Source organism: Scomber scombrus, chromosome 22, assembly GCF_963691925.1.
Source record: "Scomber scombrus chromosome 22, fScoSco1.1, whole genome shotgun sequence".
NCBI lineage: Eukaryota > Metazoa > Chordata > Actinopteri > Scombriformes > Scombridae > Scomber > Scomber scombrus.
The window spans coordinates 19,807,146-19,830,307 of record NC_084991.1 but is presented as its reverse complement, the minus strand read 5'-3'; the positions used below and the strand labels follow the sequence as shown (position 1 = coordinate 19,830,307).

At 39.0% G+C, this 23,162-nt stretch overlaps 1 protein-coding gene across 1 annotated transcript; it reads right to left on the bottom strand.

Annotated features, from left to right (window-relative positions):
* Positions 1–2,287: 2,287 nt before the first annotated feature.
* On the bottom strand, positions 2,288–23,158 carry rassf8b (Ras association domain family member 8b). The gene is made up of 9 exons (XM_062444169.1): positions 22,902–23,158; positions 12,722–12,892; positions 8,820–9,170; positions 8,404–8,609; positions 8,064–8,267; positions 7,755–7,829; positions 6,652–6,774; positions 5,740–5,866; positions 2,288–5,250 (listed from the first exon to the last, which is right to left on the bottom strand). The coding sequence occupies exons 2-9, from the start codon at positions 12,831–12,833 to the stop codon at positions 5,135–5,137; spliced, it is 1,314 nt and encodes a 437-aa protein (XP_062300153.1). The 5' UTR covers positions 12,834–12,892; positions 22,902–23,158; the 3' UTR covers positions 2,288–5,134.
* Between the last annotated feature and the right edge of the window lie 4 nt (positions 23,159–23,162).

Sequence of the window (23,162 nt, the reverse complement as noted above, 5' to 3'; positions counted from 1 at the left end):
GTAAGTAGACACCACCGCCCTGGGATACTGTATTTTAGTTAGAGAGTTTGTATGGATGTATGTGGTATTGTATATGTTTTGAGGTGAGGTTTTTTCCCCATCTTCTTGTCCTTTGTCTCTCTTTTCTTATATCGTGTTTCTGTGTTACTTGATTACTCTTGTTTTATGAATTGTCTGTAGGAATTGTTTAATGTGCTATAAATTGTTGTGTATAATTTCTATTTGATAGTCTATTTTATGTTTATGTTTTTAAAAATATGTTTTAAATATATCCCAAAAATAACTGTAGGGCTAACTAGCTCTAAGTTGCAGAACAAGAACAATGCTTTTCCTTTATTTCCACGTCGTCGACATGTCATCAACTGCTGAGGATGTTGATTTCTTGCCTGTGACATGCAGTTTATAAGCCTCAGGATATATAGCCGTCAAGTGGATATTAAAAAATGCCTTTACATCATGGTTCTCATTTTAAAATGACTAAGCTGGAAACACCACATTTCAGGCGTAAACCACATTTTCAACCAACTCATCAAGATAACGTTAGCTTAATTAGCTATCTACAGTTGATAAAAATCTACTGCTGATAGTTGTCGTTTTAGCTGGTAAAATCAGTGGTCACCATCTAAATATGAGATGCCTGCTTTTATCAAGGATCCACTGTTTGGTAAAAGTCATCATTTAGTGGTAAATCTGCCTCCATTATCATTATAAACTTGCACGTAAGATGGGAAGAATTGACATGTGTAGCAGCAGTAACTAAGCAGAAGCGCAGGCGGGGAGTTCCGGTCCTCTGAAATGAGGCCAACGCGGAAGTAACTTAAAACGGCATTCTATCAAAAGGCCACCAGGGGGCGACCGTTTTGGTGTCAAAAGGACTTCCGTCTCTATACAAGTCAATGGAGAATTCACCAACTTCTCACTTGATTTCTAACCTCAGTAAACGTTTTCAAAATATGTTTATGGTCTCAATCGCTAGTTTAAAGCCTTCTTCAATGCAGTATGATGTTCATTTGGGAAATTTTGGCCTCCCTGATTTTATATTTGACGATAAAGCAGGGTATGCATTAGGGCATGGCTACGTCGTGATTGACGTCCATTTTATATACAGTCTATGGCAGAAGCGCAGGCTAAGCCAATTCCCATTTTAGGACCTTCATTATTTTTGTTGGACAAAACAACCCTAACTCAAGGTCCACTTACAAGCATTTTTCCAGAGTTTTATCACTTCTGCTGGATATGGTTGTGTTTTACATTTTTCACATTTTCTTTCATAACTGCATTCACTAATACAACTAAGACAAGGTGAAAGCAACAGGGGGAAGTGAGAGAGTGGACCTTGAGTTGGGAATCATTTTTACATTTTTATTAAAAATCAAACTTTATTTCCAGTGTAAAAACAGAATTCATGCTAATCCAAGTTGTATTAATATTAGTCACTCAGGCCAGTTGTCCTGTATACTTTCTATCTGATAAAAATAAATACAATCACAAATAAATCACAGTAATCAAGTCTGTATAGCAGTTTATTTATTTCTGGTATGTTTTTTAAATATATTTTATTCATTACTTATATATTTTACACTGTCTTTGAATTAGATTTACATGTCTTTCATACACAGTGGCTAAATGGGGACTGAAAGAAACAAATGTTAAACTGCAGAAAGCTAAAACACTACAGTAGGTGCATTTGTAAATGAAACATGCAAAATCATATCAATTATAAGAATATAAAATGATTCGTCTTGACTAAATGATGGGTTAATGTGAGTCAGTGATGTTAGCCAAGCACAGTTAATCTCTACAGCCTATAATGTTGACAGTGAAGCGTTCATGTAAACACTGAGGGGTGCTTCAAGGACCGGGATTTCACTATTAACACAGTGGCATCATCTAGTCCCTGTTTGTGCCTCTCATGTATTAATGTACTGTTACATTTGAGTCATAGAAGAAGAAGTCTGATTTTAAGGATATTTCCTGAATCCTCAAAGACTCCTCTAACATCTGGATGAAAATGATAAATTATATGTATCTGCAGCAAAATTATAAAAATCTTCATAAAAACAAAGCTGGTTTTATTTCCTCGCTTTCTACGAGTTGAATCAGAATTAATGTTTTTACCAGTTATATTAGTATACATTGATGGTTCTTTAGACATATGTCATATACAGTATTGTAGAATAATAATAGTAATATTTTGTTTGTGTTTTGAGTCTTTGAGGAATCTGGAAATATCTTCACAACAGACCTTCTGGGGTTTAAAAGCAAAAAAACATCCTGGGTATTTATTTTTCTGAAAATAAGCTTAGTGCTCTGACTTGAATGTGATGGCCATACATGTAAGGCACAAACTTGAACAAGCTTCAACATGAATCATGAACCAACATAAACATTTAAGACTTTCAAACAAAGCTACATCTCTCTCTCTCTGAACCAAATCAATGCTTCAGTTACATTTGCCATATTTTGTCTATGAGCCAACGCTGCGTATTAAACTTGTCAAACAGCTGTGTGAGAGCAAATATGCTTTTTTGACCTGTCAAATTGACTCCAGACTTCATGAACAGCATTTATCTATAATTACTTTCTGCTTATTCTTTTTCGTAGGTAATTCTGTATCTTGAAATATCCCTGAGCTGCAGCGTTTCTAAAATAGCTTTCAAAACCACTTGATGGCTGTTTCCATAATGGCTCCATCATGTCATTTGTATATGCACTTTTATTTGAAAAGCTTCATTGATGGCACAGAAAAAACAATTGTTGACAATGTCTACAAGAAAAGGGGAAAAACAACTGGCAATCCTGGTAAACTTATTGTAAACTTTCAATGCAATATGGATATTTTTCACATCCACAAATATTGGTTTTACAAGAAGAAAAAAAAATGGAAGATAATATTTGCCATTTTTGACTGCCTGTTTGCTTTTCACCAAATCTCTAACTTTGAACATCATCATCAACAAGGCAAAAAGGACCAAAACAAACCTAAAACAAAATGAATTGCCACCAATTGGGGTCAAAACAAAACCAATCACACATTATTGCATGCACACAGAGCTGCCTTTTGAACGGCAGTATTAAAGTCTAACCTCTTCAGCACTCTGCATATTTCAGACTTCAGCCTTTTTTAAATAGTTCATAGACTGCTGTGATATGTAGACATTATTCACAGGTTGTTTTTTTTTTTCAGTAAGGCATGCCATTATTCAAAACTTTCAGTCAACGAGAGCTTTTATTAGTGGGTTACAGTCTCCCCGTCACAGCTGAAGTCGTTGCCATGACAATAATACTGCATACTGAGGGGGAGAGGAAAAAAGACGAACTTCTGTTACAGAGCAGTTTCTGAGAATAGTTTTCCAAGGTGTAAATTCCTCCGGTTACCTGTGCACTGCAGAGCAAACAATGATCCCTCACACTGGAGGAAGGGATTTCCTTTATCATACATTCACAGCAAAAATATAAGCTGCTGCTTATGCAGTTTGTTTCAATCCAATCCAGAAACTCAGGGGAGAATATCATCTTCAGTTAGACGTGGGTATGTACAGTAGGAACCAGACCTCTGTTAAATTATGAAAGAAGGGGTCTGAATTTTACTCTCAGCTACTTCTGTGTAGAGTTTTAAATACTTTTCTGTCCTCTGAAACTTTCTGGGTAATGCTGTGTGACAGGTCTCAACTATCTGGCACCTAAAAACAATAAACCATGAAAAATATACTGTATGCACCTGTCATTATACTCTAGTGGATACTTTGCATGGGCATAAGTTGCATACATACTGTGTAAAAAAAAAAAAGTACACTTATCTAACTAATAATGTTTGTCACACTAGCTTTGGTTCATATATGAGACATCTTTTGTTATATCATGAGGAAACAAAAGAATACATTATGTATTCTTTAAGTATGGGCATCCCTGCTTGATGAACACAATGAAATATGTCAAATGTACAATGTAAGTGGCACCTCAGATGATTCACTGAAAGCTAAAGTGCTGAGGCTTTGCTACAAAAATGATATGCAAAGTCATACATACGGTACATGACACATGAAAATGAATAAAGACAGATGTAAGGAGTAACTTTCACCTGTCTGAATAATATAGGTTTTGTCCCCACCCAGTGGCCAACCTGGGTATGATATAATTCTTTGTCATCACGCTTTGCTGCATTCACATTCACACAAGCGTTGCACTGAAACAAAGAGGACATTAATGGCTCTTGTAAACCAATATGGCATAAAACTGAACCTTGAGCCAAACTTCTTCACCAAAAAAGTCAAAGTCAAAGTCAGTTTTTGTTACTCAATGAATCTATGAAATGTGGTTTGTTCTCCATTTCCTTTACATAATTTATCTAAAATGATGGGTTTTCCACAGGAAATATGAGGCAAATTTGTTTCCTCTTCAAATCAATGCAAAAAAAATGAATGTATAAAAAAATATCAAGCCAATGTTATGTTTTACTGACATCAGGAATCACATTTACTGGTGCTGAGCCTTTTTTTTTTTAAATAGTAAATGTATGTGGCGCATAGTGTTCAGTAGCTACCATGAGTTCTGTTGCAACATTAGACTTATATTGTCTGGTTTTAAAACACCAGAGTAAGGCAATCTGATATGGCTATGCTCATAGCACAGGTGTGGTTTTTGTGCATGCTCGTGCATGCATTAGTTTGTGTATGCGTATGTGTCCAAACTTTATATCCTGATATATTCTCTACTGTTTGTCTTTTACAGCATACAAATAATATGTTTGCACTGTTTGCCTCCTCAGTCAGAAAACAACTAAAACATCTGCTGGCGGGTAGTTTTCTAAACTCATAGAAAATTAAGCTTTTGAAGACTGATTTAGGAGGAATCTTAACACAAGATTTGCAAATGGACATTGACATCAGTTTCAGTCTAAGGAAGATGAAAGAGAAGGCAGTACAGGAAAGATGAACAGATGTAGGTTTGTCTTTCGTTATGCCCCATGGATCCTCCAGTAATGCTTTTGCCAACATCCTCCATGCCTTGAGGCATCCCCGGAGCAGGGTTCATTTTATTTCGACCATTCTGTTGTAGGTAAAGTCCTGGGAACATTAGCCCACCCTGGAGCCCAAATAACGTCTCCAGGAAGCATCTTGTGGACAGTTCTGGGTCAAACGTAGATGCCTTCAGGGTTCAGGCTGGAAGAGACACTGTTTTGAAGAGTGCGGAGGTTGCTGGGTAAGAGACGTGATGAGCCAAGTCTTTTCAGGGAGCCAGAATCCACTTCTGTAGGAAGAAAAACAAAATTGATGCCCAGTTAAGGACAGTAACAGATGCCACTCATTATAAGAATCTGACAAGTTACTCTTACATCCTAAGACTAGCTATTGAGGTGTTTCATGTATCATTGTAGTAATTACATTTCATACTTTGGTGAATACATGGCTATCAAACAGAGCTGGGAAAGAATCAAGCATTGCTACATGACAAAAAAATATTCTGGGGGATTTTCCTATTGTCCATGTAATGGGGTTACAGACTTATTAGACTGAAGACTTGACATAGTCAGGCAGGATTGTTATGCCCCAACATGTTAAGCTGTCATTCCCTGGATGACCACCAGGTGGCACCATGTACATACACATGACAACAATATGTACAGTACCCCCTTTTCAGTACCTGTTTTACCTTTAAACAGTGTGATGTTTATGCAAAAAGTTTGTTTGTGAGTACATGTGTGCCTGTTTATGTGTGCGTGTATGTGTGTATACGTGCCGTTGCTGTATTCTCCTGTAGTCTGAGCAGGAAGCACGGTGACCTTGGTACCAGTCTGCTGAATGAACTGCTGCAGGTTGACCTGTCGTAGCTCTTTTGTCAGCTGCTCCAGCTCCTGCTCCTTCTCCTACGACAGGAAAAAACCCACCATGACGAATAAATGAGGTCTATGCCCAAGTATGGTTTATATATGATGATAGATGCGAAGACATTTTTATATTAAAACTAGGATCACTAGTAGATATGATGCAGTGAATGTATCATATCTATATAAAGAAACATACATGATTTCAATTGCTGTACCCTCATTTGCATCTTTTTCTAAATTCACTCTTGCTTCATCTGTGGAAGGTTTACTAGGTGAAAATCTATCAAGGATCATAGCTTGTTTAGGATCTCTCCAGAAGACATAACACAGTTGAGACAGCTAAAAGAGAAGAGTTAGCTCCCAGATGGTTATGCAACTGCAAGCAGGGGATTGTGCACTTATTCAGGCCCCTCTCTAATCAGGCAAAGAATGCCGTAATACCCCTTCTGATTTCCCCTTCTCATTACCTCATGCTTCCCACACCCTATTGGACCTCGCCTGTACATAGAGCGCTTCAATTCATACTAGGATGCACACAGCCAAAGATCTACCACGCATCCCTGCAAGCCAGAGATTAAACTTTGCTTCACTGCCCACAACTTAATGAGCTTACAGTAGATTTCTATGGTTCCACCTGTGTGCAGAGGACTGGATTTTCACACCCAGCAGAGCTAAACTTATCCAACTTTTTAATGATCTTCTTTAAAACATTTGAGCATTTGAGTGAAAATGCCAGGCGAGATATTACTTTTGTGACACTTTTGAGGCTACAGTGTTGAAAAACTAACAATAAATAAAAAACTAACTGTCGATTCTGAGCTGACCTGTAATCTCTTGCTCGACTGGCCAAGTGAGCGTTCCAACGCCCTGCAGCTGCTCTCCAGCCGTGCTGTGTGTTGGCTTTGCATTTCCAGCTCTGCCCTCACTTTCTCTAACTGGGCCTGCACCTGAAAGCCAGAGTGGAAGTGAGCAGAATGAAAGCCAACTCTCATCACATCTTTTCAAAGTATCTAAAAATATATTTGCTATTAGATATGATTTAAGGAGCAGCATTTAAGACCCCCTCCACTCAAAAATGATGCATGTGAAGAGTTTGACACTTAAAACCTGCTTTCACATTTATCTGCTGAAGGAGGAAAGTGTCTCTGTACTCATCAAAACTATTTTTTAAGCGTAATATGGGAACTTGAAGCCTCATGTGCACATAAGCTGAGAATGGACTTTTCAGTGAAGTAGAACATATTTTGCACCTAACTTTAAACTTTTGAAAAGAAAAATATTTGTATTTCAGAAATTCTGAAATTTTTAATGAGGGAAAAGGAAAAGTTGAAACTTGAACAATGTGAATGTGCATTTTTGATGGGAAAAACATTTCAGACACATATACCGTTGTCATTCCAAACAGATTTCCCAGAATTTTTATACATCTTAAAATATGTCTTGAGGGGATCTTTAACTGTTGATATGGTAGCTGGAGAGATGGACAGCTAACAACCAAACTGTTTATATAAGACTGAGAGACTACAGCCATTCTAGCAGTTTTGTGAGGTTATGCTTAGCAATTAGCTCAAAGTACTGCGGCACCTAACTTTCATTATCTTAGTTTAGAATGCTAACATTTGCTAATTAGCACTAATCACAAAGTACAGCTGTGGCCTATTATTAGTTTTGCAGGTATTTGATTACAAACAAAAACATTTTTAAAATATGTTGCCATATATATTGAACTTAATCTTCTGCTTGGTTTTTGGCTCGTAGTGTGTAATTTCACTCTGATTTTGTGCAGAATAAGTTAAGTAGATATGTTGTTTGACAGAGAGGGTGTTCAGACGAAGATAACTCTTTATGATCTTATGATTCAACACTATATTGCTCTTTGTCTGCGTACTGTTGTGTGCTTTGTAGACCAAGATGGACGGGTTTGTACCTCCTCCTCATTGACCTTCTGGCTGAGCTTGGCCTCCTGCTGCAGCCTCTCCTGCTCCAGGCCTGCGTCCATGCCCTACACCATAAAACAGATAATAAATAATGCGGCTAACCTGGCATGAACATAATATATCTAATCTTATAAATAACAGTAATTCTACTTTTTATTAAATAGGAAAGATTAGTTCTACTGCTCACTTTGTGTGAACATCCACACAGAGATTGTATAGGAATGTTTTTATGCCATTTATATATTGAATAAAACATCACCCAGAGGAACTGGGTAGGTGCTCACTGATTCCGAGCTCACCTGTATGCGAGCTAGGTACTCTGAAAGCTTTGTCTCGGAGTCGCGTACTCGGCCCTGCAGCTCGGCTAGCTGTTGCCGGAGTTGCCGCTCGCTCTCATGCTCGATCTGCAGCTCGTTCTGCCAGAATTCCTCCTCTTCCATCTCGGTATCATTTCTCCTCACCTGCTGCTCTAAAAGCAGCAGCTCCTCCTCCAGGTTTACTTCCTAGGGAGTTGAAAATAGTTCAGCTTGGAAACTTTCTTACCCCAAAGAGAATATAATACACAATCACGTGGATCAGCACACAGCAGCACAACAACAATAATAACACAACAGCACAGGCAGCTGTAGTTTTACTCACTTCATTTGGCTCACTGGCTGCCTCCTCCCAGTCTCGCAGCTCGGCCTCACAGCCCAGCAGACGGCTCTCCAGGGCCTGGAGCTTGTCTCTCTGCAGCTGCACCAGCCGGCTCAGCTCTCTGGCTGGACTCCCAGGTACAGATGCTACTCCACCACCTCCAACTCTGCTCAGGTTCAGACTCACGCCACGCTGCTGGGTCTGTTTGGCTGGGTGGATGGATGAATAGAGAGGTGGGACATGAAAGATGGATTGTTGACAGGTAGGAGCACAGGGGGAAGGATGGAAGGAAAGAATATGAGGACAATGAAAGCAGGCACTTTTGAAGCATGTACACATCTAATAACACAATATTGCCTGCCAACGATAAGCTTGAATATACTGGGATGAAAAATAAAAACACAAACTATTCACGCTACCTTCACTGTCTCTGCTTTTCCCAAAGATGTCCCGCAGACCCTTGGCTCCACCAGTGAAGGTCAGAGACTTGCGTTTGGGTTCCCTTCGTTTGAGCGAGCGGTCTGCCGCTGATGGGCGAAGCTTTGCCAGCGGCGGAAGGCTTTGTCGGTAGAAGCCACGCTCCGGGATGCGAGACTGCCCGTCAGAGGTGGGCCGCTCACTAACAGACGGGCCAGTCCGTTGGAGGATGAGCTGAACATCGCTGGCATACTGACCCCACTTGTTGAGGGATACCACTGGGTTCTCATTAGGAGCCAAGTGACGCTCTGTGTCCCGCCATTTCTCAATCAAAGTGTATCTGCCGGTGCGCCCTGGGTGAGATAAAATTTTAAAAAATTCATGTGGTGCTTTAACACATTTCTTGACAACTGAAAGATCCCGAAAACATATTTTTTATGTAGCCCTTTAAATATGAATGATGGGATCCGCTATGAACACTAAATAAAAAGGTCATAACTACAATAGCTTTGATTATTTCACATGAGAGATTTTTGTATTTTTAGCCTTTTCATCTGTTCTCTTGTCACTGGTTTGAAGAGGGTGGCATTTTGTTGGAAACAAGTGATGTCATGTGCCAATCAGCATTTAACAATATTTAAATCCCAATGTTCTCCCAGCCATGTGTTTGTTTTCTTAGTTTGCCAGGGCACTTTCAACAAAATCTTATCAAACCACATATGTACTTCTACCATTATGTATTAAATATGAAGGGATGTTCTTGTTTTTTTTTTACTTTAACTTAGATTTCTGCTTACTTAGACATGAATCTCTAATATGACCAACATTTTCCAGATCTGTCCTTGGTCCAGACATGTTCCTGTACACCATCTCATGCCCGTTTGTGAGTATAATTTAGAGAACCCTATTGACCACTTAAACCCCTGAATGAGGTGTTTTAGACTGTTGGTAGTTTCCTACATATTGCATGTAGATTTTTCCACTGGTTCTGCAACTGGCTTACATATACACTGTCAGACTTGTCCTCTTCAAGACCCACAGTCATGACCAAACCAATCTTTTTTTAAATGTAGTTACAGTTACTGATACTTATATAATAAATACCTATGAATATATTTTAAAAAATATACTTTTCAATGTCTATTAGACAGCACTGACATGGCTCTCATCTAAGACTGATACTGGAGATTGTTTAGTTTAATATCAAATTGGCTTGTGACATAATCAACGCCCTTCAATTTTAATCAGTCTCTCAAAAAATAACTTTCTCTGTTGTAATCGATGATGCCTTCTCCTTGGAAGTCCCTCTGACCTGTGGTATTCCCCAGTGGTCTATACTTGGCCCCCCCTGGACAAATGAATCACAATCACAACATTCACTGTAATACTGTTATGCAGACGACGCCCAGATATCTGGCCTGTAAAATAACACGAGTAATCTATTGGCTTGGTACCGACTATGAATATCCAGCATGCAGCCAGAAACTTGTGTTTCACTAGGAATAGTGGCCTCTGTTTTCAATCATATAACCCAACTGAGTAGTAGTAGCAGTAGTAGTAGTAGTAGTAGTGGTAGTAGTAGTAGTGGTAGTAGTAGTAGTACAAGTAGTAGTAGTAGTAGTAGTAGCAGTAGTAGTAGTAGCGGTAGTGGTAGTAGTACAAGTAGTAGTAGTAGTAGTAGTAGTAGTAGTAGTAGTAGTAGTAGTAGTAATAGTAGTAGTAGCGGTAGTGGTAGTAGTAAGGTAGTATAATACTACTCAGGTCCCCATGGCAGAGAAACCAATGCAACTAATGATAATTTCAGTTTCATTAATCTGTAGTTTAATTTCTCTTCTTGTCTATAAAGTGTCAGAGAATGGTAAGAAATGTTTGATCACTATTCCCCAAATCCTGAAGATAACCAAAATATTTCTGTCTATAGATCAATAGTTTCTGTCCATTAACTAATGAAGAAATAATTGCAGCCCCACAATGAATGCTGCCATGGCATTAACACACAGGACGTGATGCCCACTTTTGGGCCAAATGACCAAAATAATACTGAAAGTGTGTTACAGTGAAGAGAAATAAAACTCTAACAAAAAAAGACAGAACATATTCATTAAATACTTTCACAGCTCTCCTCACACTCTACCAGTGTGTTTAATGAAAGTTTACAGTGGGAAATTTCCCCGTCAGCAAACAGTAATTGTGTTGGGAAAAAGGATCTCATTCAATGTTCAGGGCTGTGTCTGTGTGTACACTAGCATTCCTGTCTATACATATGTAGATAAGAGCAAAACCAGTGGTGGGAAGTAACTAAGAACATTTACCCAAGTAATGCACTAAAGTATAATTGTGAGGTCCTTACTTTACTTGAGTATTCCCATTTAATGATACTTCATAGTTCCTCTCTGCTACATTTATCTAATAGCTTTAGTTAGTTTTCAGATGAAGATTTGACATAATGGATAATATAACAAGCTCTTAAAAAACTACATATTGTTCAAGATGAAATGAGTGGTCTCCAGCGTTTTTTTGGCTTTTGACGTCTTACAAAAAACAGGGTGTAGTCGGGGTCAGCTCCACTAAAGGGAGATTTTCAATAAATGTTTAAATGATCCAATAAAAGATTTGAGGGAGAAAAAAACAAACAACTGAAAATAGTACAATAGTAACATGCTGCTTACACACTGATGCTTCAGTATTAATAATCTAATGGTGTCAGTCAAATTTAATAGTATATCATTCAGAGAGACCAAACCACTACTTCTACAGCAATACTTTAAGTACATAAAGGTGGTAATATTTATGTATTTTAACTAAAGGATTTCTCATACAAAACCTTTACTTGTATATTTACTTGTATTTATATTCTTATTCTTTATATCCTTATACGATATGTTGTTATTGTCACTGTATCGTCACTATGTGTCTGTGTAATGCTGCTGCTACACTGTAATTTCCCAGCTTGGGATCAATAAAGTATATCTATCTATCTATCTATCTATCTATCTATCTATCTATCTATCTATCTATCTATCTATCTATCTATCTATCTATCTATCTATCTATCTATCTATCTATCTATCTATCTATCTAATGGAATATTTTTATATTGTTGTATTGGTACTGTTACTCCAGTAAAGGATCTGAGTACTTCTTCCACCACTGAGCAAAACACGACCCCTTTCCATCCTCAACCCACCCACACAGTAAAGCGTCCTTGTAAAAAGGGGCACATTCATCACTACAGCCATTCACATCAAAGTGCCCCTGCCTGGACAAAAGGCACAGACTAACACAAAGGACAGTGAACGCCATAACTCACCACACTGTCACTGTGAAAGACGCCTGTGTTTTAACTCTGAGAAATCTATCTAAAGGGATTAGTGAGAAATCACTGTAGAAAGATCATGTGATAAATCTGTCTGTTGTAAAAAAAACTGTAAATTAAATATTATATCGTGGTCTTAAATTCACAAAGTCTTATATACAACACAGACCATGTGATGACTAACAAAGGCAGTGTCAACATGTCAATAAAACAAAAGTCTGCAGCATGACTCATCTTGTTTTGCGCAGCCCATTTATGGTGAAAATTACTTTGTGCCCTTTAGTCACTTTTCATTTTAGTGCAATTTATCATCTCCAGTACATCTGACAAACCTGCCCAGTCAATACTGGACAAAGCCCACATCACAGATCATCCCCATCAGTATTTATTCAGGACAAAATATAATTTACACCACTTTAAGTTTTTCATCATGTTAAAACAACTACTTTGAATTCTTTTGTTGTTTGTTGGGCTGAAAATTTCACATCATACATCCAATTATATGTCACATTTAAAGGTCACATTCGGATATTAAACTTTATGGGAACAAGTGAGATGAGCACATAGTTTAAGATGCTTCAAGCTTACCAATGGCTTGTGCCAGGGCAATGACCACTTCCTGGCATGTGGTGAACTCCGTGACCCCGCACACGATGCGCTGCACTCCATCCACCCACACTTTCAGCTCCATGGCCTTCATCCAGGGGCCCTCATACCTCCACACCACAGGGGGGTGCAAAGACTGTTTCTTTGTCCATCCTAATAAGGAAAAAGAATACGAGACAACTCTTAAAGCTGCACAAATCAGTATTTTTATATTAACAATTTATCAAATTACTTTAATGTAAAAGGGTTCATTTGTAGTGATGAACCCACAGAGAATTATCACCAGGCTTCCCTCAGCTCTATGGACCGTTTTAGCAATATTTCAGCTCATTGTTTTGCTTTTGCAGCACTGCAACCAGGCGGGGAGTCCCGGTCCTCTGAAATGATGCCAACGCGGAAGTAACTTAAAACTGCATTCTATCAAAAGGCCACCAGGGGGCGACCGTTTTGGTGTCAAAAGGACTTCTGTCTCTATTCACCAACTTCTCACTTGATTTATAACCTCAGTAAACGTTTTCAAAATGTGTTTATGGTCTCAATCGCTAGTTTAAAGCCTTCTTCAATGCAGTATGATGTTCATTTGGGACATTTTGGCCTCCCTGATTTTATATTTGACGATAAAGCAGGGTATGCATTAGGGCGTGGCTACGTCGTGTTTGACAGGTTGATTGGTTCACAGGTTCAGGAGGGCGCCTCATGCTCTTCCTGATGCCCATATAAGTAGAATCCGTGTTTTTTTTTTACCCGGTATGCACCGGAAATTTTGAAGATGGCGCTGCCCAGATCCGAAACGTTTCGCTTCCAAGCAGCAGTACACAAACCAATGGTTGACGTCACGGATGTTACGTCCATTTTATATACAGTCTATGATTGCAACGTTACAGCTACGCACCAAAGGGACTGATCAACAGAATCTTGAGAATGAATGACACATTATGATCATATCTTCACAATACAATTTCACCAAATGTTGATACATGATGGCTCTGAATTATTACCAGCCCTAACTTGACCTTTCTTATCCTGTCTCAATAAGTAATTTCCTACACTTCCCTGTATGACGTGACAACTACAAAAAACAAATCTATTACAATGTGGAGGGAAACAGCTAAACCTGATATCAATCCAACAAACACTACATGGTTGTGTAGAGTGACACCAGCTGCCTGCAAGAGAACAGCTTACAATACTTGTTCTTTTGAAGCCATTTCCTGTAATACTGCTGATGAATAGCTGTAAGGACACACTTGGGGTGCAGTGATTGTGACCGTCTAACAGGCCTCATCCACTACATTTTTCATTTGCTGGTGTCAGTGCAGGAAAGCTTACAGCAGTCGCATGCACCCAGAACGAGAGCCATTTCAAACTGCTGACACAAGCACCTCAGCTGCGCGGCAGCCATTAGGAACCTGGCATGGCCACAACAGCGAGCCTGAGCAACAGTGCAGATCAGAGCAGTGAAGGAGCAGGTGCCTAATGCTCAGACTTCTGCAACCCTATGGGGCAGCAGCCCTCCTTTTTTCTTGACCAGGCCATTATTTCAGCTCTGATCCTTGACTTCCACATCACTGGAGGCCTCCCCTAACTATTTAGGCACCTTTCAGCTTCATCACAGCAGGAATGGGACTCCCAATCCTCCTGCAATTTAACTACCATCCCCCTCGAGGCCTTGTCCTACTGAGACTGCATTACTTAAGGCATCCGACATAATCGGGGAGCAGGATGATTTGTAACTGTAGACAGATACTGCAGGAAGCGTTTGAACCCAGACGTCTGTTACAACCCAGTATATGAGACTGTTCCCATGAATACAGCTTAGTGGCACAGGGAATAGAGGAGAAACAGCAAAATGAAGAAATGGAGGAACAGATGGGTAAACAAAGCAAATGAGGTGAATGAAAAGACAAGGGGTTGGCCTGAAGAAAGAGTGGGATGAAATATACACAAAACAGTCTTATTCTACCCGGGAACATCAGAGTTACTTCACAAAGAAAATATTATTTAAAGCAATTTGTTAATTCAGGCCAAGTACATCTAAATTGTTGCCAAACCATTTTTGGTGGCTCATGTACAGATGTTATGGTGTCAAACATGCCTGTAATATTTTCTCATTAATAATAAAGCCAACATGTGTCCAGAGTTAACAGAGTGAAAACATTTATAATCTTAATGTTCTGTTCACTGGAAAAGTTAAACTTGAAGTGTATTTCTCAACTGGCTGAGTTGAATTTGCTGTCAGCTTGTTAACAAAAAGATCTCTGCTGTAGTTCATAGAGCACAGTATTCCAACAGATGTGAGGACACCTTTAATTTTCACAGCTGCAATCGACATGTTGTAATAGAGTGTTTATTCAATGAGTAATATCCAAATCACACTGGGAGGGAGAGAACATTGACACAAGCTTGCCAACCTGATTCTCTCTCTCTCTCTCTCTCTCTCTGACACACACAAATACCTGCTATTCACACATCTGTGAGAAATTATACTGAAGTCATTCGCTCCTCCGTGACACAATTATCATAAACATATTATCAAAACAGAGCAAAATAAGCTACAGCAACTTTTTAACATTTTCATTCAAGTCCAAATTAATACTTAATGAACAATTCACTCGCCAGAGGCAAGCTTTAATATGCATTAAAGGCGGCGTATCATGCACACTTCCATGTCTATATTTATATTTTGGCTTTTTGCCTTTCAGTTCAGCTTCTGTCTGCCTTCCTCCATCTTCTGACAATTAAGATTTAAAAGTCCTACAGCTCACCTTCAAATAGGAAGCAGAGACAAAGTATTGCTATAAAGTCAGTATAACACAATCTTAAGACAATGACATGAAGGTATAAGTTTCCATTTTAGTGAACAACCAGAGGCCTTAGTAAGAAAGGCTACCAATGGATGGCTGCTTGTGTGCATGCACAAACAATGTGATGTCATCACAGGGAGGAAGTACAGATATTGCAAATGAAGAGCAGTTTGAAGTCTGAACATTTTACATACGTTCACATCAAATTTTGGACCTTTAACCATTTTTAGATATCCAACATATCAGAATAAACTTTTTTTTTTTTTTTAATCTCAAAAAGCATTGTGTCCCCTTTAAGTGAGAAGTAGTAGACTTAAGTGATTTTCGAACAGAACTGACATTGGACATCATGTAAATTTAAACAGGATGTTTCCAAGACTAGATGTAATCTTTTCCATGAACGGTCGGCATAGTTAAAAGATTATTCAAGTCCTTGGAGATACTCTATATGTAGAGACACAGGTTTACAGTTTGTGGCCAACAACATCAAATATACATACAGAATAGCCATTATTAGGTCACACTTCTTGTGTAGTTCTTTTTGTGTTGAATGTACAATTATTTTCATTCCTTGACTAAGAATCCCAGACTCCCACTGGTGACTGACACAAACATCACAGCATATGCTAGAAGATATTTTCTTTTATAAGCAGAAGCATACAGTGTCTTAGGAAGCAGGCAGCTGTGCAGGAGCAGATGCTCAGACCTCTATAGGTTCTGAGGCTTTGATCCATTGGAGAACAACTCAGATGTTCTGCATGGGTGACTCTGATGAGAATTACAATCTATATGAGTAACTACATAGCGTGAAGAAGCTGTGATCTGGGAACCCTGAGGTCAGAGTGTAATGCCACACTGGCTTCAGACCTTTCAATGTCAAACTAATCGAATCCTTTGCACAGGAGCTCTAACAACATGACCACTGAAGTCTGTTTCCTTCGATTTTCTTCACTCTGCTAATAACTTCCAACACTTGAATCACTGCAAAGCTCAGCATACTGCAGACACACTTTCACACAGCCATTGCCAGTATTGTTTAAGATTTTCATCATACCATTTCCATTTTCTCTTGTTATGTCTTTGATCTAAATTGCAGTTTAATGCACTATAACGGTCCCACTGCCAGCATGTTAATAAATAATGATAATAATAAATGCAGGCTGGCTACATAGTGAGTAAATAGAAATTAGCGTGCTACGACATGTGTTTCTATTTTTGTTCAGGTGCACTCTACATGTATACGTCCATATTTAGACCCGCTCACTGAGCCATGCATCTCCACAGTGAGTAACCTCAGAACCGGTGGAAAAGGTGCTGTAGCTGTTGGAATTTCCTTTTCCATTAGTCACAGTTTAATAAACAGCCAGTTGCAATGCTCCACATTCCAACTGCAAGCTGGATCCTTTAAGCAGTAATCTATTCAACAAGAATCCAGGACAGTAGTTTCCCTTTTATTTCAAGAGAAGCACAGATCTAAGATATCATATATCAGGAAAAAAAACATTTACATTTATTAGACATTGCCTGCAAAACTAATGACATTCCAATTAGCCTTACTGTGTGGTTAGGGTCAATTAGCATGTACATGTAAACATGGTTTTCATATATACGATACTTGCTAAGCATCAGCATCAGCAGCCGTTGTGAGTATGTTAGCATGCTGACATTAGTATTTATCTCAAATCACCACTGTAATGCTGTGTTTACGTCACATAGGTGTTTACAATCTCTAAATAGCATTCACATCAACCCCAAAGTTGTAATGATGAATGGTAATCTGGGAAGCACCAATATAGCTCCAACTTGGCACTTAGTAAGGAGCAAATGTGGACACTTCATATCAGTCAAAGTCTGCATTCAGTGCTATTAAACCCAAATTTAATGGTATGATCCTCCTTCCCATTCACCTGACACAGCGTGAACGGGCATAAGAACAGCCTGACAGTGCTGTTAGCACAGCTGTAGACTGTGTTGTTCTCTGGTGCATCTTTGCATTTGCATCATCTATTTTACACTGAACTAAAATATAAACGCAACACTTTTGTTTTTGCTCCCATTTTTCATGAGCTGAACTCAAAGATCTAAAACATTGTGTATATACACAAAAGACCTATTTCTCTCAAATATTGTTCACAAATCTGTCTAAATCTGTGTTAGTGAGCACGAGATAATCCATCCCACCTCACAGGTGTGGCATATCAAGATGCTGATTAGACAGCATGAATATTGCACAGGTGTGCCTTAGGCTGGCCACAATAAAAGGCCACTCTGAAATGTGCAGTTTTGCTTTATTGAGGGGGTCTGAAAACCAGTCAGTATCTGGTGTGACCACCATTTGCCCAACCCGAATAACCCATCTCCTTCGCATAGAGTTGATCAGGTTGTTGATTGTGGCCTGTAAACAATATCCAGCAACTTCGCACAGCCATTGAAGAGGAGTGGACCAACTTCACAGGCCACAATCAACAACCTAATCAACTCTATGCGAAGGAGATGGGTTAGGGTTAGGCAAATGCTGGTTTTCTGACCCCCCCCCCCCCCCCCCCAGCCCCCCTCAATAAAGCAGAACTGCACATTTCAGAGTGGCCTTTTATTGTGGCCAGCCTAAGGCACACCTGTGCAATATTCATGCTGTCTAATCAGCATCTTGATATGCCACACCTGTGAGCTGGGATGGATTATCTCGTGCTCACTAACGCAGATTTAGACAGATTTGTGAACAATATTTGAGAGAAATAGGTCTGTTGTATATATATAGACAATGTTTTAGATCTTTGAGTTCAGCTCATGAAAAATGGGAGCAAAAACAAAAGTGTTGCGTTTATATTTTAGTTCAGTGCATTTGCCTTGCTGTATGAGCAAACTGAAGAAACTGTTGTACCATAGATCAATTTCTGAGAATGTGAAAATACACTACACTACACACAGTGCAAGGAAATGAACCATAGGATGAGCACAAGTTACGAAACAACAAAAATAGCAACCAACAGCAAAGAAAAGATGAGCCGCAGAGACACAGAATGTATTTTTCAAGGGTATTAAATTCAGCAGAGGAGATTCAGTAGCGTTCATTATGGCCCTGGTGATTCTGGGAAACAGTTGAAAAGATTAAGAGTCGCTCTGCTGTGGGGAGGCGAGGTTGCTGCTATCAGGACAAATCCTTCCTGGAAGAGAAGTTTTGGTGCAGCCATTTGGTTTCGGACATGAAGAATACTGCGTCGGCTGGGCTATGAACCGCTGAGCTAAACTTAGTTGTGACTTCAGTCGGCTTCCCCTGAAGTATCATTCTCAGGATGCCACAGGAGGGCAGAGTTAGGGAGGGGACACCGTGTGACAAGACTGTGTTTCTTATTTGTAATTCAGTTCATAAGAAGGATCAACATAAAAATGCCACTGAGAGCTCCTTTAATATCCCTGAGAGGAGCGTTACAGGTACAGAGATAAAAGTCAATTTCACACCAACATGGCTGGATTTAAATGCAAAATGCCCACTGAAGAGCTCATTTCCTGTCTTGTTTCAGCTCAGTGCTCTTCCCAGTCCATCGCTTAATCAAACTTTAACAAAATTGATAAAGTTTGAACTCCTAACATTTGCTTATTTCACTGACAGTCTGCCAACAACAAAAAAATTAACATTGTTTCCATTAAATTCCTAGGAAAAAAAAGATTAAATTAAACCTGCACACTTGTAACATTAGTCTGTCAGACTGTATATTACAGTAACATGGGGGCCAATTTAAATGGTTACTGCATAGTTTTTATAATATGTCTAAAAATATAATAATTGGTATTCAGAAGACATGATATTTAAAAGCGACTGCAGTAATGAGCAGTTCAACAACAGATGATGCAATCAGAGGTAAAGTAACAAGGAGGTTGTGGCAGCAGGGGGGGGGGGGTCCTCTGAAACAAGTGGTGCACTAACAAAAGAGCATGCTGCAGTGTGTGTGTGTGTCTGTGTGTGTCCGTCCCCACATGGGTAGTGGCATGACTGGATGCAAACAATCCCTCACCATGGCGACACAGCTCTGGCTTTGTCCGAACCTTACACAGATGACTGGATTGATTGGAGGGCACGGTCTGGGAAAGTAGACCAAACAATCACCAACAATTAAGAAGCAACCAGCGCTTTCCTGTCACTTCCTCTTTGTTTTTCTCTGAAAACGTGGAGGTGTGCACTGCCACAGGGTTTTTCTCAAACTCAGGATTAGGTTGGGGTGTTGCTGAATGGTCTCACAACTGGTCTGTTGGTGGAGATTAACCGAAAAGGTTAAACCGGAGCAGTCAATAGGGTTTAGATGACCTCCCAGAGGAGAAATTCATCTCAAACTAATTGGTTAAATACCCACATATAGTTTAAGTTAGCGCTTCAATGATTACTTGATTAATCTATTGGTCGGTCAACAGTATTTTAACTGGTGACTATTTTGATAATCAATTAATTGCTCCAACTATGCTCTTGTCAAATATGATTGTAAACTAAATATTTTGGGGGTTTTGGATTGTTGGTTCCTTTTAAAATGAACAATATGAATATGTTACCTTAGGCTGTTTGAAATATAAACCTTTTTTCTGACATTTTAAAGACTTATTTTAAAGAGATTATTTGTAATGAATAATGAAAATAATTGTTAGTTAAAGCTCTAGTTCACATAAGAACACAAAAGTAAGTACAGAATTACATTATACAGAGTTATATAGTCCTCTGTATACAATAAGTTACTAATTCTTAAGTAGATATTGAACACAAATATCTATTTTATAAATATCAGTAGTAGGATTTGCCCTCTATAGGGACATGAATGTGTGTGTATCAAATGTCTCTGCAACCCATGCAACACGACCAAAGTGACCGGCTACACAAACAGATAGGGGAAAGGGGAAATGCTCATGTCAGCAAGTATTTTAATATAAAAAGCAAATTAAATTAGATTTTGACCTTTATCCCTCAAACAACATGTCACTTTATTTGATGGAGTATTCTGAGGGCTCACAGGGCCTCAGCATAGTAACAGGCTCATGACTTTGTGATTTTGTGTTGGCACAAAGCCCTCATATTATCCCTCTCCCATCTTTCCTTTTCCTTTTCACTGATATAATAATACCAGTGTCTGAAACTAACCTGCCGAAGGGGAATGGTAGATGAAAAAAAAATCGACTAGCCAAGCATATCTTTTAACAACCAAAATAATAAATTGCCTTTTTGTGTCATACATACATTTCATTGAGATAATAAGGTATTGAGTACAAATCACAGCCTCAGTATCATACTGTCACAAACCTCTTTAAAATCCTTTTTCTCCAAACCTCCATTTCTCACAAAACTCTTTTTTTTTTTTAATGTGCTTTGTTCTCATTGGCGGGTTTTCATTTTAAAAGGTTGGATTACTCCTTGTAAATGTCACCACATAATAGCTATTTAATTAATGGTAGCTAACAGCAGACAGTTTAGTGGAGAGTAGCTGGATGGTAAACAATGTAGGAGTGCTCAAGATGGTCTGAGGCTGGCTCTCCTTCGCCTCGGACCGTCTCGAGTGCTCCTACAGTGTTTACATGCACATAAAAAACACATATGGTGCATATTTCTACACTGTTTAGGGACAAACATCGGTAATTTCCAAGCCATCATGCCAGACATTTTATTACATGGACCATTTAAGAACACGTGTGGTTGATAGCCTTCTGAGATTTACTCGCCAAACAGAAAATCTACTCACATTTGGTGTTAATGTTAGACCCTTTTAACACTATTTAATACAGATTTTAAAACCAGTGAAATGAGAAATCGGTTCAAAACATACACCTTTGAACCTCTTCTTCAATCTCTTCATGTGAAACCGGTGCTCTGCTACATGTAGCTGTGCGCTTCTCAATGGAGACGCCTTTAAGAGATTACTTTCTACATCAACTTTTATCAGCTGAGGAGAGTGAGGTGGTTGCATGTTTAGCTAAAGCTGTAATAAGCTGAGTGGAAAGCTCCAGAGGCGGGTAATCAGAACAGCTTTCCATTCAGATACTGCCAATCATAAAGTCTGTAGGAAACGATGTTAAGATGCATGTAGAGTTTCACATGGATGTAACAAAAAGCATTTGTCACCATTTCCACCTCCATATATGCAAATGAGATTTAAATGCTGATGACAAATGGAAAACAGTGTATCAAAGTCCATCTCTGCCTTATATTTTAGCCATATTGGAGGTTGCTTGACTCCACTGACACTTTGCAGTCACAAAAGTTGAAACTAATCAGCTTGGTGGAGGAAATAAGCCTTTAACCCTGTAAGACTCGGAGCTTAGCTGACCATGAGGTGGTGGGGAGGGGGGAGTCTGCTGAAAGATGAACTGGACTGGATTTACACATGTTAAATCTGTTAAAACTAGAGTTGTCCACTTATCTCTTTATGCAAGCACCAACAGCATGAAATCACATGTTTACTTATAAGGAAACAATGGCTGGACAAAAATAAAGAATCACTGCATTGTGTAATCAATAAATTATAAGGATGACAGAAGGGGGAAAAACAGTGTTGTTTTAATGGAGACTTTTGCTTTAAACGCCAAAACAGACGGATGTTTACAGAAGTCACTGAGCTTGCAATTTTTCAAGTTTACTTTAAGGCAGAGCTTGTGTTATGATGTCAAACTAATAATTTAGTAGAGTATATATTTCCTCATCTGTAAGAGCACTTGGATCAGTAACGGGTCATTAAAAAAGGAGGAAGTTATTTTATAAAGAAATAAACAATATCATTGTGTTTCTGTCCATCTGAGTACTCCTACTACAAAAACCCCCCATAGTAGTACCTCTGAATGAGTTTTGCCCTTGCTTTCCATCACACATGTGCTTCAAGGACTGTGTGGCTGGCTGTATGACTCAGTTGAAGGAACTGTGATTAAAAAGCACTGCTGAGTGAGCGCTTATAGCCCAACTCTATTAAGAGATTCATCATTGCAGGGCTCAGCAGATCCACTCACACACTGATCACTCACTTCCTGCTGGCTCACTGGTCAGGTATGTGGACAAATCTGTCACAAACACCAGTATCACTCCATTTGTGAATGTAATATTGAGTGAAATATGAACTAAAAAGGATTATATAATAGTCTGGATGGAGGTTGAAAAACATGAGTAAAATAAAGTTATACAACTATTCATGAGTATATGTTTTTGCCTCTCTCTGTGAGTGTCTGTCTTTCTGTAACATGACAAGAAGAAATTCACTGTAAATAAAAAATAACATTAAAATTGCAATAGCTTTAAAATGTTTCCTGGACTGACGCATTCAAGTTACAGAGCCACAGATTCACTGCATTCAGGCCTGTGTAAAAAAAAAAAAAAAAAAAAGCCAATATCATACCTCTGGTTCAGCCGCAGATCACTGTGTGTCAGAGCATGTAAAAGTCTCCTCTTGTCCTGTAGCTTCAGTATTTCTCCTCAGTATAAAATCCGATACTTTTCCGCTGCATGGTATGCGGGGAAACATGCGGGGGGGATCCTGTTTATAGCGTGCGGATACGTGCATGCATCAGACCTCAACCCCGCCTGGAAGACTGTGATCAACCGTTTGGATGTAAACACGCACGCGCCCGTCCGTCCGGTCATGGAGCTTCCCAACATC